The sequence below is a fragment of the Nyctereutes procyonoides genome, unplaced genomic scaffold, assembly GCF_905146905.1.
Source record: "Nyctereutes procyonoides isolate TBG_1078 unplaced genomic scaffold, NYPRO_anot_genome, whole genome shotgun sequence".
NCBI lineage: Eukaryota > Metazoa > Chordata > Mammalia > Carnivora > Canidae > Nyctereutes > Nyctereutes procyonoides.
Window position 1 is genome coordinate 54,115,966 of NW_026575046.1, and position 17,512 is coordinate 54,133,477.

At 60.4% G+C, this 17,512-nt stretch overlaps 1 protein-coding gene across 2 annotated transcripts in view; it reads left to right on the plus strand.

Annotated features, from left to right (window-relative positions):
- GRID1 (glutamate ionotropic receptor delta type subunit 1) overlaps positions 1-17,512 on the plus strand; it is a 634,358-nt gene that overhangs the window by 111,750 nt on the left and 505,096 nt on the right. For both annotated transcript variants that reach the window (XM_055325891.1, XM_055325892.1), the window contains exon 3: positions 17,101-17,385. In XM_055325891.1, coding sequence (XP_055181866.1) covers positions 17,101-17,385 — 285 coding nt within the window. The remainder of the gene's footprint in view (positions 1-17,100; positions 17,386-17,512) is intronic.

The following is a 17,512-nucleotide window of genomic DNA, read 5'->3' on the forward strand; positions in this document are numbered from 1 at the left end:
GCTCTGGCTCGAGTTTGGCAGGTGAGTGTGTGGGTGTATGTGGCATGAGGTGTACTGGGTGGGTGTGTGCCTTGGCCAGGAGGAGCAGAGTGACCCCTCCAGGTATCCAGCCCTGGGAGTGTCTGGGATGCCTTGGGGTGACATCTGTGATCCCCTGTCCCTGTTCCCCAGGCTTCTCCATGTGCCCCCCCCAGCCCGGCGGCCCCCCCCGTCCGTGTGCCCCCCCAGCCCGGCGGCCCCCCCTGTCCATGTGCCCCCAGCCCAGTGGCCCCCCGGTCTGCAGCAGGGCCATGACCCCACGAGCATGCCCAGCCTGACCCTGGCTCACACGTGGCCCTGAGGTTGCCATAGTCCGTGCTCGGGGCACCCCACGCAGGTTCGCTTGCTGAAGGCTTACCTGTGTGTCAGGAATGTTCGCAGTCCGTGGATACTTCATGTCTAACCACCTCGGGTCGGGGCCGGTTTTGAATTTTACAAGCGGGCCTGTTGCTCAGAGCTGTGGGACGGCCATGCCACGAAAACGGATTCCTAGCACGTTATTCTGTGTCTCCCTGACGACTGAGGGCGCCTCGACCTCGGTGTCCTTGCTTCAGGGCAGGCACGGCCTTGCGTGCCAGGACAGGGCCTCCTCGGGCCCCTGCAGGGCCTGCGGGCTCCGGGCCATCGCCCGTGCTCAGCCCTGCTCCCCTGCACATGCGTGTGCTTTGAAGGAGGGTGCAAACTGCTGAGGGGTAACGCTGTCCTCTTCTGATATGAATCTGCTCAGCCTCGCGTGGCCCCTCCTTGGGGTTACCTCCTTCTAGAACCATGCAACAGGTCCACCATTTCGGGCTAACAGGTGTTGTGCTTGCTCTGGGCGGCCTCCCTGGCTGCTGCCTCAGCCACAGAGATGCAGGCGCGAGTGGAGCTTGGAGCTTGGATGTGTGGCTTACCTGGGGCCTTGGCCAGGCCACTGGGCACGTTCGGCTCACCCGCTGGTGCTGCAGGAGGGACGGGGAAGTGGCACTGCCCGCCTCCCCACCGCCTCACACCGCTGCTCTGCAGAATTGATCGCGGGTGTGTAACTAGCCCTCAGCACCTCTGCTTGATCTGACTCAGCAGTTTCGTTCACCCCTCCCGTAATGTTCCCCGGGTGCCTGCACCCCGGGGATCCTGCAGTGGCCTGGACAGTTTGGTGGCAGAGACAGAGGGCGATCATTCAGAGTGACAGGTGCTGGGCTGAGCTGAACTATGTGTGTGTGTGGGGGAGGTGTGAGGGTCCTAGGAGACTTCACGGAGGGTGTGCTTGAGCAGAGCTTTGGGGGACGACAACGGGGAGCTGGGGTGTTGGTGTGACAATGGCTAGTGCTCTGGACGGCTGTGTCGAGTGGGTGCATAGTGGAAATCTGCTGGTTGTCTCCCCAGGTGAGGTCAGGGCCCCTGGGGCATGGTGGATATATAGGGGGGTCAGGTGCAGCGTGGAGGTGGGATCTTTGGGAGGAATGGACTGTGTCTGACCTATTTGTGTGTCACGGCCAGCCTCTGTGTGGCCGTGTCAGCAGAAGCCACCATGCTGGGAGGGCAGGGTGGCCATGGATCCAACCATGGCCTCGATAGCTGCAGTACCCAGTGCCCACACCTCCTTGGTGTCTGCGCATTTCTAGGCTCTGAGGTTTAGGGATCATCTTCCTGATAATGGTGTGAGAGTGTGGGCTGCTGGGGTGGGGAGTGGTGTTCCTCTTTGGTAAGGCTCTGCCCAGATAGGTGCTGATGCGTAGTCTCCCTCAGCTGGTTTAAATAGATGCAGGAAGTAGATTTGTTTGTCTATGTTGGGAGTGTTGGGGGTGCTTAGGAGGGTGGGAATTCTGGGATTCAGTAGGAGGTGGGAAGTGGGGAAGATGGAGCCCAGTTAGTGGAGACCTGTGCCTGGGATGAGAGCAGGAAGGTTTTTCTTCTTTCATTTTTGTAGGTGACTTTGAATATCAGTCTTGCCAGCCCTTGGTCTTCACGTGTTGGCTCTTGGTCTTCACTTGCTGGCTGTTGGTCTTCACCTGTGGCCCTTGGTCTTCACGTGTTGGCTCTTGGTCTTCACGTGTTGGCCCTTGGGCTTCACCTGCTGATCCTTGGTCTTTACCTTCTGGTCCTTGGTCTTCACGTGTTGGCCCTTGGTCTTTACCTGCTGGCCCTTGGTCTTTACCTGCTGGTCCTTGGTCTTCACCTGCTGGTCCTTGGTCCTCATCTGCTGGTCCTTTGTCTTCACGTGTTGGCTCTTGGTCTTCATCTGCTGGTCCTTGGTCTTCACGTGTTGGCCCTTGGTTTTCATGTGTTGGCCCTTGGTTTTCACGTGTTGGCCCTTGGTCTTCACGTGTTGGCCCTTGGTCTTCACGTGTTGGCCCTTGGTTTTCACGTGTTGGCCCTTGGTCTTCACGTGTTGGCCCTTGGTTTTCACGTGTTGGCCCTTGGTTTTCACGTGTTGGCCCTTGGTTTTCACGTGTTGGCCCTTGGTTTTCACGTGTTGGCCCTTGGTCTTCACCTGCTGGTCCTTGGTCTTCACCTGTTGGCTCTTGGTCTTCATCTGCTGGCCCTTGGTCTTCACATGTTGGCTCTTGGTCTTCATCTGCTGGCCCTTGGTCTTCACGTGTTGGCTCTTGGTCTTCATCTGCTGGTCCTTGGTCTTCACGTGTTGGCCCTTGGTTTTCACATGTTGGCTCTTGGTCTTCACCTGCTGGTCCTTGGTCTTCACGTGTTGGCCCTTGGTTTTCACGTGTTGGCTCTTGGTATTCACCTGCTGGTCCTTGGTCTTCATGTGTTGGCTCTTGGTCTTTATCTGCTGGCCCTTGGTCTTCACCTGCTGGTCCTTGGTCTTTACCTGCTGGTCCTTGCTCTTTAGGTGTTGGCTCTTGGTCTTCACCTGCTGGCTCTTGGTCTTCATGTGTTGGCCCTTGGTCTTTACTTGCTGGGCCTTGGTCTTTACTTGCTGATCCTTGGTCTTCACCTGCTGATCCTTCTTCTTCACATGTTGGCCCTTGGTCTTTACTTGCTGGCCCTTAGTCTTCACCTGCTGGTCCTTGCTCTTTAGGTGTTGGCTTTTGGTCTTCACCTGCTGGCTCTTGGTCTTCATGTGTTGGCTCTTGGTCTTCACCTGTACCACTTGGGAGAATGGGAATAGCAGGATCAGCTGTGTCAGACCTAACTTGAGTTTGAACTTAGGCTCCATTGTCTTTTGCGTGTGACCTTGGGCAGGCGACTTGGGTGTCTGAGCCTCAGTGTCCTCATTGAAAAAATGATGACAATCATCCTTACCTCAGAGTTATCAGGCAAAACAAATGAGATCAGTGAGGGACGCTGCCATGAGCAGAGTAGTTTGCTCAGTAAGTTAGGTCTTTCCCTTGGCCCGTTTTGCACACAGTATCACCATACCTCTGTGATGAGACACAGCATGTGGTTGTCCCTTGCTCCCATGCCACCTCACATCTTGGAGAGCAGACTCAGGCCTGGCTGGGGGTCTGCCCACTTGTGTGGGCACTTGCCCAAAGGGCCTAGCTGGACTGCCCTTCCAGGGCAGGTCATGACGTTCAGGTATCTCCACATCCACCTGGAATCATCCTTGCCAAACCCTGGGGAGGCTCAGCTGTCTGGGGTGTGGGGCTGCCTGCATCACATGGGAGCTCCTTGGCACAGAGCAGCCTCTGGTGCACGTGGGGCCATGTGGGTGCAGGTGTGTTTGCTGGGTAGGGATTTGGGGGGACCAAGCTGGACCCCGCAGAGCCCCATTCCTTTTCTGGTGTGGGAGTGTCTGCATCCTCCCACCCTCTGTGTCTCCCTGTCTCTCTCCAGCAAAGGTGTCTGGGCAGAGGACAGGGATGCTGTCTTCCCTGGCCAGGCCAGGGCTGGAGCTGGGCTTCCCATCAGCCTGTGGAGCCTTCTAGGCCTAGCCATCTGGGTGGAGTCTGGTTTGTAGCAAGAAAAGGCCCCGAGGGAGTGCATGGCACCATGAGCATCATGTTGTGTCGGGCTGCCTGGGGATGGAGGGCACTGCTCGGCTGTGTCAGAGCCTCCCGCCTGGGCCTGACGTGCCGCAGTGCCCCCCAGAAGCAGACCTGCAACGTGTGGACACGTGTCCCAGGCTCGTTTCCGGCCCACGGGAGCACACCCGGGGACCCCTGAGCTTGCCCCATACACAGCCTCACATGTGCCCCCCCCCAGCGAGGTGCTATCCTGCACGTGTGCCCCTGGCACTGCCACCTCCTGCTCCCCTCGGGCTGGGCCCCAGGGGAAGGCTTGTGGCCCGCTGCGCCCACTCTGACTTGGAGGGCCTGTGACGCAGCTCTGCCCGTGTGTCCCCATCAGATGTGGTCACTGGGAGCGATGAGCCTGCACGTGGCTCTCCCTGACCTCCTGCACACCGTGTGGCAAGGCCAGCTCTCTTGCGCTGCGGTGCTCTCCCGCTGGCTGCCAGGCCAGCTGGTGTCTGTCCCTCGGGTTTGCATGGGCCCCCATGGGTTTCCATTAGGGGCAGAGGTGGCGGACGGGCCCACCTTGCCTTTTCCAACTCCTCCTCTGTCCCTTCCCAGGGGCAGGAGCCTCAGGGGGCATTGCAGGTGCTGACTGCAGCTGAAGGGCTGGCCTCACTCCCTGCAGGGCTGGAAGGCACCAGCTCCCATCCTGCCCTGACCCTTGGGTCCTCAGCCCAGGCTTGGGGTGGGCAGCCTGTGGCTCATGGGAGGCCTGGGTTCTTGATCTCATACTAGCTGGGGGGCAGGTCATACCTGGCAAGAGACCTCACGTCGCCAAGCCCCAGCTGTCCCCTCTGTGTGCGGGGGGGGACAGTGATACCCTTCTAGGGCCGTGGGACATGCCAGGTGATGGCCTGTAAGGGGAGATGTGCCACCAGGTGACAGGTGTTTCACCGCTATCCTGCTGGCTCTGCGGTGGGGGGCTCGGGCCTCTGGGTTGCCCGCCTCCTTGCTCCCATCTGCGGTGGCCCTGACTGTCCTCACTGCCTCCTGCCCCTGCCCTCCTTGGCCCCGGTCCTGCCAGGGCATAGGCAGAGCCTCACCTGTGCTCAGGGGCCCCCCAAGGCTTCCTCATGGGATGGAAACAGAGCCCCTCAGCTGAGCGGGCAAGACTTCTGCCCTGCACTCCTCTCCCTCGTGTTTCTGCCCCAGCAGGAGCGGCCCCCTCCTGGCGGATCCACAGGTGCCATCGTGTGCACGTCTTGGCTCCCGCCATGCCGCTAGCCTCGTTCTTCTCTCTCTTGGTCCCCCTGGTATCTGCGCTCTGTCCCAGCCTCGGGTGCTCTGCGCCCTGTGAAGCCCCCTTGCCACCCGGGGCTGCGTGACGACACACCCGCGCTCCTCCTGCCTGATATCCCTCCCTGGACTCCCAGCCCGTGATCCGGTTCCCTCTCCAGGTGGTGCTCCTAGGACCTGGGGCCCGATCTGCATCCTCTCTGCGTTCCCGGCCTGGGCCCTGGCTGGGTGCAGAGTGGGTGCTTGGAGGGGTTTGTGTGGGTTCTGGGAGGCAGTTTGACTGCCTAGTAGGGAGACCTGGTTCCCAGTTGGTTTTCTCACGGCTGGAGAGGTGCCAAGGGGAAAGCAGCCCCGCTGATCAGGGTTCTCTGAAGTTTTTCTCTGATTTGTGAATTTTGTGGTATTGTTTTTCAATTTTCTCCAAGCATCTGCTACTGTGAAATTTTTCATTATCACTGGCAAGGATCCCCTCTCATCCCTGCTGGCTGCAGGAGATTTCTGATGTCTCTCCCCGTCTGCTCCGAAGCACCTGGGAACCAATGGCTAATGTCCCTGGGCCAGCTGGGCTCTGGCTCGCACATCTCCCGGCTGGGCTCAGCAGGCCCGGCCTCAGTGGCCAGGGTGGCGTGGGCCGTGGCCTGTGTCCTGAGGCTTTGCCTCTGTTCCCTTGGCATGCAGGGTGGTCCAGCTGGGAAGGCTGCCTGCGGGGGCCGAGCCAGCGCCTCCACCAGCCCTTCCTGAGGGGCCGTCAGGTGGTGGCTGCTGGGAGCAGAGGGCACTGCCTCCTCCGGACGCATCCTGTAAGAGTGGCTCCGACTCTTGAGTTTTGGAGGCTGGTATTGTGGTGGCTGCTGGGGTGGTAATGAGGAACAACGCAGAGCCGCGCAGGGCCTTGGGGGTGGTGAGAGAGGCAGCTGCAGGCCTCGGCAGGTAGATGCTCGGGGGAGCTGCCCACGCCTCCAGCCAGCAGACCTGCCCCTGGACCCCTGCAGGGGGGACACGCAGGTGGGCCCACGGTGGCCTCGGGCACTCGCCCTCAGCCCATTTTGCACCTGGCTGGGCTGCTTTCTTCTCTGGTCCTAGCTCCCTCCTGTGCAGATGCCCAGCCGGTCATGTTTACCGGTGGGGGCTGGGGTGCTTTCTGGGTTCTGACTCACCTGAGTGTGGTTCGTATCCTGTGAGTTATAGGTGCAGTGGGTTTCGTGTGCTCCTTTGCTTCTGCTGGTTGGATGCACTGATTTGATTTGAGAGGACCGTGAGGCCGTTTCTGCGGTGGGACAAGGAAAGGGGGCGACTTGCCCAGAGCTGCTCACAGCCGAAGGCAGAGAGCAGGGATTGGGTCTGGGCAGTGGAGCTCTGGAATGTGCCATCTTCCCAGGGGGCAGCAGGTGCAGCTCTCTGAGCCGGCAAGGGCGCTGCGTTTCCTTGGGTTTCGGCCCCCGGGGGGCTGGGCGGCAGCCTTCCCCTCTGTCATTGCATGTCCTCTGCACCAGCGTGTGCTGGGCGGGAGGGTGCTGAGCACCTGATAAGTGAATGGATGATGAATGAGTGAGCAGACACTTCCCAAGGGGCAGGAATTAGCATCGTAGAATTGATTCAAGATGTATTTTGTGCCAGAGGCTTTATTTTCATGTCTTGAGTGTAACGCGGGTGCTGTGACCCATTCCTCCTTTGTCCTCCTACTTTAAAAAAAATATGTGGATGTTCTGAAAGGAGACGGGCCTGGGCTCCTAGATGCCAAGGGACAGGATAGGGCTTGGGCTTTGCGATTGCCGCCTCTGGGCTGAGAAATGGGAAATGGGCTGAATGGAATGAAGTTCATCTGTAAGATGCAGGTCAGGAATTTGTGGGGCCGCTTCCCCCGCCGCTGCTCCGTTCGCAGTCAGCTGTGGGTCGGGGCCGGCACGTGTGAGACAGCAGCCTGCTTGGACTGCTCCACGCAGGGAGCGTGACAACGAGGGGAGGGACACGCGGGCCCCGGGGCCCTGGGTGGAGAAGTCCTCCCGAGAGGGAGAGGCGCATGAACTGGGCCTCAAGGCTGAGTGTCTAGCAGGAGAATGCGCGTGACGAAGACATGGGCCTGACACGGCGGAGCCTCCGGGACCCCTGCTTTGGGCCTCAGAGCCTGGAGGTGGCCTCCTGGAAGCCTGCTGGGAGGCCAGGCTGCAGGGTGAGTGTAAGGTCTCGGAGCTGGAGCTCCGCACTGGAGCTTGGCAGGATGGGGACATTTCTGTGGCTCCCCCGCAGGCGTCCTGGAAGGGGCGCTGGCTGAGAGGTGATGCTTCCTCCTGCTATGCTGATCCCGGTGGTCGGAGGGCACGGGGAGCTGAGGGCCTAGCCAGCGGGCGTCCGTGGGTCAGCTTCCAAAGCCAGGGAGGAGATTGGGAGTCAAGGCCTAGACGTGGGGCTCCGTCCCTCTGGCCAGTCAGTCCTATTGGGGGTGGAGGGCATAGGCTGGCGGGGGAGAGATGCATGCACAGGCGTGCATCCTGAGAGAGGACCAACACTCAGAAAGTGAGAAGCAACAATGGAGAGAGAGACAGAGGCAGAGAGAGCTCAAAAAGTCAGCCATAGGTGGAGATGGGAAGGGAGGTCCCGCAGCCTCAGCGAGCCTCGGTTCTCCGTCCGAGAGGCCTGAGCTGGGCCTGCCAGGAGCCCTCGGGCCAGGCAGCCCTGGCGACGGGATGGCCTCTGCTTTGGGAAGACAAATGCAGGTGTGGGGAGGGGAGAGGCACCATGGAACCGGCCTTGGCAGCCGGGGGGTGTGGGGAGGGCCGAGGTCAGGCCCTGGGGTCCGGCCTGTTGACCTATGTCCAGCCTTGGCATCTGGCTCATTCCATCCTCCTGAGGGCCCTGCAGGTGGGGACTGCGGCTCAGCCAGCTGAAGGGACTTGCTGAGGGCCCTGCCTGTCACCTGGGCCCCCGCATTTAACTTGGGGGTCAGAGGCAGCCCAGGGTGTGTGAACCCCAGCTCCTCTGTGACTTTGGGCAACACCCTAACCCTGGGTCCCTGCTCCAGTCAGGTGTGGGGAGCAGTGCTCCCTTCCCAGAGGAACCGTGGGTTCAGTCTTAGGTGGATGGGCCGGGCCCCCTAGGGCACCTGCTGAGATGCAGACGGGCTCCGTGTTCCTTTCTGTGGTCCGGAGCAGCAGAGGGGCTGTGTCCTCAGCCCCAGCCCAACCCTGCCATGGCCCTTCCCTCCTTTTCACCCTGGCTCTAGAGCTGGAAGCACCTTGGATACCTTGGGGTATTCACGCCTGGCCCAACTGTGGCCACGCAGGGACGCTCCATGTCCCCGGGACACCGAGCTCCCCAGATGGCCTCTGCTTCTGTCTTCTCTGAGCCAGGCTGCCAGCTGGGCTCGGGCCTGAGCTGTCTTGGGGAACCCGTGCTCCTCGGGGCTGGCTGTCTCCCTTGCCTCGCCGGCTGTGGGGTGGCACCGTTCCTTTCTTCACAGTTCTCACTCTCCTTTTCCCACGTCTAAGCAGTCCCTCCCTCTTGGGTGGAATTAGAGAAAATGAGTGTCCCCTGGCTCATCCACGCTGGGACTGGATTCTGAGCCAAGTCTGGAGGCCCCAGAGCCCAAAATCCTAATTCTCCCTATGCTGCTTGTAGGGCGAGGCACGCTTTGTCGTTGCCTGGTTCCTGACGTGCATCCCGCCCACGGATTCTCTGGGTGCCTCGTTCCCCTGGTAGCACGGACATTTCCAGCTGCTTCAGCCAGTCCCCATGCATCTGTGCTTTCCCTCGCTCCTTCCTGCCGTGAACGTCCTCCGGGCATCTCCGTATGGGGCCCTGAGCCCAGGCCTCCAGAGAGTCTGGAAGCTTTCCTTGGGACCTGAGGAATGAAGCAGGAAGTCAAATAATACATACTTGATAGAAAGGATAAAGTACTTCCGACCTCCGGGGAAAGGGATGATTAATCTTCCTAAGCGAGGGGAAGTCAAGGAAGGTTCCACGGGGAAAGAAGCATCTGGGATGAGTCTTGGAGGAAGGGGAGGAGTTTGAAGGGCACAGTGTGGAGGAAAGGCCTCAAGAAAGAGGAATCGACACGTGCAAAGTTAGAGATTGGGGGGGCACGGTGGCATGAGCACGCTGCACAGTACTGGGGGCCACGCTGGGGTGGAGTTGGGGATTTCTGGGGGCTCCCACAGGCTGGACCTGGACTCCCAGGCGGTGGGGAGCACGGCCTGTATTTTGTGGCCACGCTCAGCTGTGGAACTTTGGTCCGCAGTGTGGGTTGGGGAGAGAAATGCTGGAGGCCGGGAGGCCAGGAGGCTGACGGGTGTGGCAGGTGCAGGAGCCCTTCAGAGGCAGGTGGGCGAGTGGCCAAGAGCCGTCTGGGCTGGGGCCGTGGTGAGAGCGGCAGGAGGACCCTGGTTGCTCGGCTGCTTTTAAGGTTCGAGTCTCCCGGGACTTGTCACTGTCCTGGTTTAGCTTCTACAGTGTGGGCCTCGTGTGCATCGGCCGGAGCCCGGCCCCCACTGGCGGAGCCGTGAGAGCCATGAACGAGGAGCTGGAGGCCTATAAGTACGCCGGCAGGTCCCACCCAGTGTTCCCCGTGTTTCCAGTCTGTGGGAGTGGGGAGTCGGGTTTGATTCATTAACTGGCACGAGGATGAGGCCCCGGAGATCGGCCTGGCACCGCCGGCTCTCCTCCACCCTCCCGCCGCGCTCCATGCCTCCTGCTCGCACCCACTGCCCGCTTGTGTTGGGCTGAGGTCCCATGACCAGTGGGGCCCTTGTCCCTGCTCCTGGGGGGGCTCCGGGGGGCTGATGTGAGGCTGGAGGGCGTGGGAGCTCCTAGCGCGGGGGTGCTGGGGGCCTGAGGCCCTGCTGATGACCTCAGGGCCCCCCGGCGCCCTAGCCCACGCCCCCTCCCTCCCTCCCCACCCACCCTATCCCATGCCCCCCCCTTCTGGCACCCTATCCCGCAGGATCCCCCATCCCACGTATCCTCCCCCAGCCTGCATCCTCCCCTGCACCCTATCCCCTGCCCCCCCCACACACACCCTAGCCCGCACCCACCCCCGTGTCCTATCCCATGCCCCCCCCACATCCTAGCCAGCACCCTCCCCCTGTACCCTAGTCCATGCCCCCCCACCCCCCGCCCTAGAGCCTCTTGGTGCCACTGTCCTTAGCAGGGCAGGGTGGGGCGGTTCTCGGAAACTGTCTTCCGCGCTGTAGCCGAGGCTGCCCCCAGGGAGGACATGGGCCCAGGGGGGCTCCGCAAGCTCGGGAGTTCGGTCACGGAGGGGTGCGGACGGCAGGGGGCCTACGGTGCCGAGGGATCAGTGCCCCCTGGGCTGCGCTGGGTGCCAGGCAGGCCTCAATGGTGAGAGGCACCCCGCGCTGCTGCACCTGCGCTCACAGCTCGGAGACCCTCGGGGCCGTAGCAGCTGCACCCACAGGCCAGGGACGCAGACGTCGGTGGGTGATGGGTGGGCACAGTAACGGGGAGATGGAGGTCGTGCAAGGTTGTCGGTGGGAGTGACGGTGACCCACAACACCGCGGGTGAGGGGAGCCAGGCAGCGGGTGCAGGCAGGGTGGGGTGGTGGGGAGCCAGAGCAGGGGGAGCTCGGGGGAGCTGAGCTGGGGCTCCGAGGGGTGGGTGTGGGCCACCTGGGGCTTTGCAGGTGTCGCTGGGGTGATGGTGACTTTAAAGGCAGTGGGGCACAGTCCTCATGGGGAAGCATGCTGCTCGAGGCTTCAGGAAGGCCACTCGGCCGTGGCGTCTGGAATGGAAGGCGGCAGGTGGAGGAGTTGGATGTACGGGGTCCCGCGGGGACATCCTAGTGGCTGAAGCCACGGCGGGGAAGGAAAGCTGGAAAGAAAACCTCGAGGACTTGGCAGTGGCATGCATGCAGAGGGTCTGGAGGACGGGGTCGCTGGTCTGGGACCAGGGCTCCAGCACCCGCCACCCTTTCCCCCTCATTTTGTGGGTTTGTTTACTTTTTACGTGTCTTAATAAAACATGAAAAAATATTTATTCTCCGTGGATCAATAATTTACTATGAGTTATGACAACACTAAATTTGGTCAATTATTCATGGACTATAAAGTATTTATAAATGCTACCTTAATTTAAAGTATTAGCCATTAGAATTCAAATATTAATAAAGCCGGTGCCAGCTTAAAGGAGGAGAAGGAAGGGCATGGATAATGAGGGCGGCTCAGGGAGGGGGAGGGCTCCTGGCTGTTACGATGATCCCGATAATGGGTTGTCCCTGGGAGCCCCACTTCCGGGGCAGGCAGAGGTGCGGGGGCCCCTGGGGTGGCCTGGGGACCCCCTCGGAGCGGGAGCCCGTGCCCTCTGGAGGGCAGGGTGGAGCCCCCGGCAGACCAGAGCCTGGCTCCCCCTTCTGTTGCCTGCTGAGATAAGTGGAGTCTTGCCAGGCCTCGCCGGGCACCTCCTTCTACCAGGTGCAGTGCCCCCGTTAGCCTTGTCCACCCGCAATACAGGTGGTTCTCGAAGGGGCCACCTGGAGGCCACGGGGTGGAGGGATCCAGTCCTCAGAACAGCAGGATCCCCACGGGTGGACCCTGCCTGTGCCGGGAGCACCGGGTCTTCTGGGAGGAGCAGGCATGGAGGTGCCAGGGGCCCAGGTGGAGGGGCTGGGGTAGCTGTGCCAGCAGCGCTGGTGGGTGGTGGCCCCGGGAGTTGTGTGTCTCTTCCAGCTCAAGCCTTCTGGGGCGGCTGCTTCCCCCTCCCGCCCACCTTGGTCTGAGAATTTTCCAGGAACCTCCATGGGGATGGAGAAGCCTGGGCATGAAACAGGGGTGGTGCCTGGAGTGACCTCAGTGCCCGAGGCCGCATCTCTTACCAACAGTGTCATCTGCAGGCACCAGCCAGGGGTTTGCTATCGGGAGGGAGAGGCCTTGTCCCCCCAGCTCCCTCCCGGGGGCCCACCCTATGAGTTTCTCCCCAGGAACGTTCTGGGCAGCACGGGCTGCAGGATCCTGCGGGCTCTGTCTGCTGGGCCCGGCTCTAGAGGCTCCTGCTGGTCTGCCTCTGGTGGGCCCTTTGTTGTCGCTCTGTGGCTGTGTGGCCCCAGCCCGGCCAGCCCTCTCCGTGCTTCAGTTTCCTCACCAGGAGATCAGAAGGCTCAGGTGGGACGAGGCTTGCGGAGATCCCACGGTCCTACACCTGCACGTCCTGCCCTGGGAGGCTTGTGTCTGGGAAGGCCTGGGTCAGCGGGATGCTGGTGTCCCTGGGGCACAGCGGCGGGAATTTGTGGGGCTGCCCGGGGCCTCCGGCAGAGCTCATAGGCCCTCTGGTTTGGGTCCCGGCTTGAGCTCTGAGCGCCCTCTTCCTCCAAGTCCTGGGAAGCCAGTGGGCCACGCGGTGACCTTTGCAGACACCCTGCGCTCTTGAAGGCCGGGGCTCGAAGCTGATGGTTGCATCCACCTGGGCTGCTCGTTTCCCGCTGATGAGCCGCGCAGGGTCGAGCCATCAAGCCCGCGTGGTTGCAGTCAGGACCCAGATCTGCTTTATGGCCACGTGGTATTGGAGGCAAAGAATGATAGCAGAGGCCGCTCTCTTGTCATGAGCTGCAGAGCAGTCTCCACAAAGCAGGAGAGGCAGTAACCCCGGTGGCCCCTGCACCCCCCTGCGTGGGGTGGCTCCACATGCCTGACACCTTTCACGGTCCTGGGCTCTGTGGAGGAGGTGCCATCGACCTGTGCGTCGGAGGCCCAGCGAAGGCCAGCACTCGGCATGGGTGTGTGTGGCAGGGCCCCACCGAGGCTCTGGCCAGGGCACCCTGGCGCTGGGGTTCAGCATGACCGTGTGCGGCGCAGGTGTGAGTCGTAGAACGTCCTGTCCCGGGGATGAGTGCACAACCTTCATTAAGCTAATAGCTGATTGGCTTTGATCTGATGTATTTTGATCACATTATTTTTGTGTTAGGAGCCTCTAAATACCCATCATTTCAACTGTGCCCCAATTAGCAGGCCATTCACCGCAGAGTGCAAATTGACTCGCATCGGGCCTCTCCATTAGTGCCTGCCAGAAGCTTCTAGCCTCGACAGCCCGCCCCGTCCCCCAGCCCTGCAGCCGAGTGGCTCGCGTGGTGCTGCAGGTGGCTGTCCCGGGCAGGCCGTGCTGCCCACCTCCCCGGGGAGGGCTGCCATGCCAGGGGCGAGGCTGTTCTGCTGTCTTGGGCTCCTGGGCATGGCTCGTGTGGGATGGCAGGGGTGGGGGGGTGGTGCCCGAGGAGCGGGGCAGGAGACTGGCTCCTATGGAACTGCTTTTGGGCACTCAGCAGGGTTCACAGGGCCGTGTCTTAGGTCGGTGCTCCCTGAGCTCTCCCGGGGAAGGATTCAGAGCCTCACTTCGTGGGACACGGGGCTCAGGAAGGAGACAGGCCTGTGGTTGCAGACCGCTGGCCAGATGAGCCTGAACCAGAGCTGTGGTTGGTGAGGCTCTAGGGCCTGTGCTCCTGCCCCCATGGGCCTGGGCCCCGCCGACAAGGTGGTGTCCCCAGCTGCCAGCAGGACCGGGTGGGTGACTGCCGGGCAGTGCCTCCCAGAGGGTTCCTGCTGCCCGGCCCTGGGTCTTTGTCGCGCTGACCCCCTCACGCTGCTCTCCTTCGTTTGCTGGTGTGAATCCTCGTTCCTCGAGGCTCCGCTGTCCCTGCTGTCCAGGCCCAAGGAGCTTGGTCTCTCCCTCCTCATGGGCTGACACGTGGGTCTGTCTTGGTGGAGTCAAACTCCTCAGAGTTGGGGCTTGGTGTCCTCTTGGTCTTTGCTTTCCCCAACCCACAGGGCAGGGGTTTGCACATCGCGAGGGGGGTGGGTCCTGAGTCTACGTAGGAAGCTTGCAGGAGGGAAGAGGCCAGGCTGCAGTGGGCAGTGGGATGCATGCCCTGATGGGTAAACTGAGGCTCAGAGAGGTTCAGCGACTTCAGAACCTGTGTATGTGGGGCATCTGGGTGGCTCAGCGGTTGAGCGTCTGCTTTCGGTCCAGGGCGTGACCCCAGGGTCCCAGGATCGAGTCCCGCATCGGGCTCCCTGCAGGGAGCCTGCTCCTTCCTCCGCCTGTGTCTCTGCCTCTCTTTCTCTCTGTGTCTCTCATGAATAAATACATAAAATCTTTAAAAAAAGAATGCTTGTATACGGGGCGGGCAGAGGGTTTGCCGTCGGAGGTCAGGTGATGACGCAGGAGGGAGTTTGAGGGTGGGCGACGGAGAGCTGGAGGGCAGTGTGTGTGGGCAGCTTGACATCCTAGCAATGTGCAGGTTATTTTGTACAGTTACTTCTCAGAGTTAGAAATTCGGAGTATTGGCATCGAAGAAAGCATGTACCAGAGAATAAAGAGAAATCCACTCAGCATCACAGCACTTTGCGTTTTTTTTCTTGCCTTTCGGTGATTTCTCCTGCCTTTTCCATAAGCGTGCTTTTTAGTTGCAATCCTAGCGAGCATATAATTTCGTGCCCCGCTGTTGTCACTTAGCTGCCTCTCAGTGTTTTTTTAGAGTAGCTGGCATCTCCCTTCAGCCCCGTCCTTATCGGTTGTTTGGTCTCACGACTGGGTTATCTGGAAAATGGACGCAGTGACACCCGCTCCAACAGGTGTCGTGAGAGTAAGATACACGAAGTACTCAACAGGGTTTGGCACAGGGAAAATTCTCACAGGATCGTCCCTCCTCCCACGTAGCTTCACAACTTACCCATTATTGGAAGATTATTTTCCCCTTCTGAAAGAATTATCTGTTCACGACTTGAAATTTTGGCAAGATACAGAAAGGAAGGAAAATTCAGTTCAGGCCTCTTGTAAAATGCGTTTGCTTTTTAGCATTTTGCAGTATTTCCTTCCGGCTTTTCTTGCGTGTGTGTTGTATTTAATTGACATAATAAAATGCATACAGTTTTGTATTATTTTCACGTGACTTTTTTAGGATAATCACTTTCCCATGTGATCGTAGTGTCTTTGTAAGTAATTTTAAAGGCCTCACGTGCTGTCAACAAACAGCGGTTTTCGGTTCTCGCCTATTTGCATCGTTTAGACTGTGAATGCTATTTCGGGAGTCTGGATAAGTATCCTCTGAATGTTTGGGGATCTCAAGCCATTCCCATAATTGGGATAGGTGCCCGAGATGGAATTATGGAGCAGAGGCTCCATGATGAAGATGTTAAGGCTCACTGTAGCCTTGCCCCGGTCTTTGCTGAGTGCCGTGTGTCTGGGGAAGGCACAACCTGTGGCCCCCTGAGTTCGTGGCCTCTGCATTGTGCTGGGATGGGGAAGTGCGGGGTGACGGGGGCCCTTAGCCAGCCTGAGGATGTGGAGTCTGCATCTTGAGGACTGAGTGCGAAGGTTCAAGAGGCAACAGAAAACGTGGTGGGTCTGAAAGGTGGGCCGTTGGCCTGAGCACAATGGGGGGGGGCATGTGAAGAGCACGGAGCCCGCAAGACGGCCCTCGGGGGTTTGGCTGCGTCCCGAGGCCCCCGGGAGCCACAGGAGGGCTAGGCAACGCCTGTGCCTGTCCGAGGACAGCAGGAGCACGACACAGCTGCATCTCTTTAGGAGGAATGCCGCGTGAAGCTTGGATGGGAGGTCAGAGCATTTGGGTGGCTGCGTGACTCCTGGGGTGGCCCGGGGACTCTCACTGCAGCACGCCCGCCCCCGTGCATGGTGCGTGGGGGTCGAGGGCCCAGCAGGGAGAACCACGGGCACCTGGGTCATCATCCTGCCCACTCGTGAGCGTGCCCAGGGAGCAGCTGAGCGTCGGTGTCGGGAAGCCTGCTCTCCTTTCCAGGCCCCCACCGCCCTCTCCTTGGGCCGGTGTCCCCGGCTCCCGCTCTCCTTCCCTCAGCCCTGTCTGAGACGTTACATAAACCCAAAGGCTCTCAACCGAAAGAACTGCATTGTCAAAGTTGTTCAAAAGTCTGCCGTGTGTGGCAGATGGCCTGCTGACACGCGCGGGTTGTGTTTTGAAATTGCATCTGCTTTCCCACATTCCTCCATCGCATACGCATTATTAATAAATGTTTGCTTCGAAACTGGTGCAGTGGGTTGCGGCGTCGGGAGGTGCATCTTTCTATGAATTGATGTCTGATGTCCCCAGAGGACGTAAGTGGGCGGCCCAAAGGGGCGCCCCTCGCGGATCCCAGCTGACTGCTGACCACGGGCGGGGCCATGAGCCCCGCAGCCCCGGGCGGCTGTTCCCCTGAGCTCCTCCTCCAACTCCTGCATTTGCCTTTGTGATTACCAGCTGGGTTTTGAGTAATGCTGGGCTTCTGGAAGCACCTGCTTCTTCTGGGGTTTGGCCCAGTATTTTATGATATGAATCAAGTGGACTTGGCCAGAAGACCTGGGGTTTCTCTCTCTCTTTTTTTTTTTTTTTTTTTTTGCCTGCACCGAGTCCCCTGGGGTAAGTGTCGCCCTGACTCTCTGATGTCATTCGTTCCCTTCAGCCCCATCAGCTCCACAGAACACACACAGCATATTCACGGCCTAGGGGGTACAGAGATCCACAAAATGAGTTCTTGGCTCTTTTTAAAGGGCTCACATCCAGATGGAAGGCAGGGTGGCTACTGTAGCAGCTCCGACGGGTGTCTCAAGCAGATGGGGCTGGATCCTTGTCCTGCCACCCCTCCTTGAGCAGTCTGCAGCAAGTGATGCTGCCTCCCCGGCCTCGTGGACCCACATGCTGAACGGGTGCCAGCACCCCCAGCCGGCTGGAGCCCTGAAAGTGCCAGTGGGCCTCTGCATGCAAGAGCTGCTGGCCTGGCGGGATAGGTCCGCCTCTGGAGCGAGGCAGCATTCCTCGGGGCCCGGGTGCTGGCTGCCAGGTGTGGGCCATGTGGGTCGACATGAGCGCACCTGTGCCCCCATGCTGACTCCCCCTCTTCTCTCCCCTCCTTCCAGCCTGTGACCTCATGACCCAGGGGATTTTGGCCTTGGTCACATCCACCGGCTGTGCGTCAGCCAACGCCCTGCAGTCTCTCACGGATGCGATGCATATCCCACACCTGTTTGTCCAGCGCAACCCGGGAGGGTCCCCGCGCACCGCCTGCCACCTGAACCCCAGCCCTGACGGTGAGGCCTACACGCTGGCCTCCAGACCGCCCGTGCGCCTCAACGACGTCATGCTCAGGCTGGTGACGGAGCTCCGCTGGCAGAAGTTCGTCATGTTCTACGACAGCGAGTACGGTGAGTTGGGGCAGTATGTCGGGCGCCGGGGGGCCTGTGAGCCGGGCGTCACTGTGGTGGCCGAGTCCCTCTGGGTAGGCAGCGCACACACGGCAGCGGTGGTCCGCGTGGACTGCGTCCCAGGCTG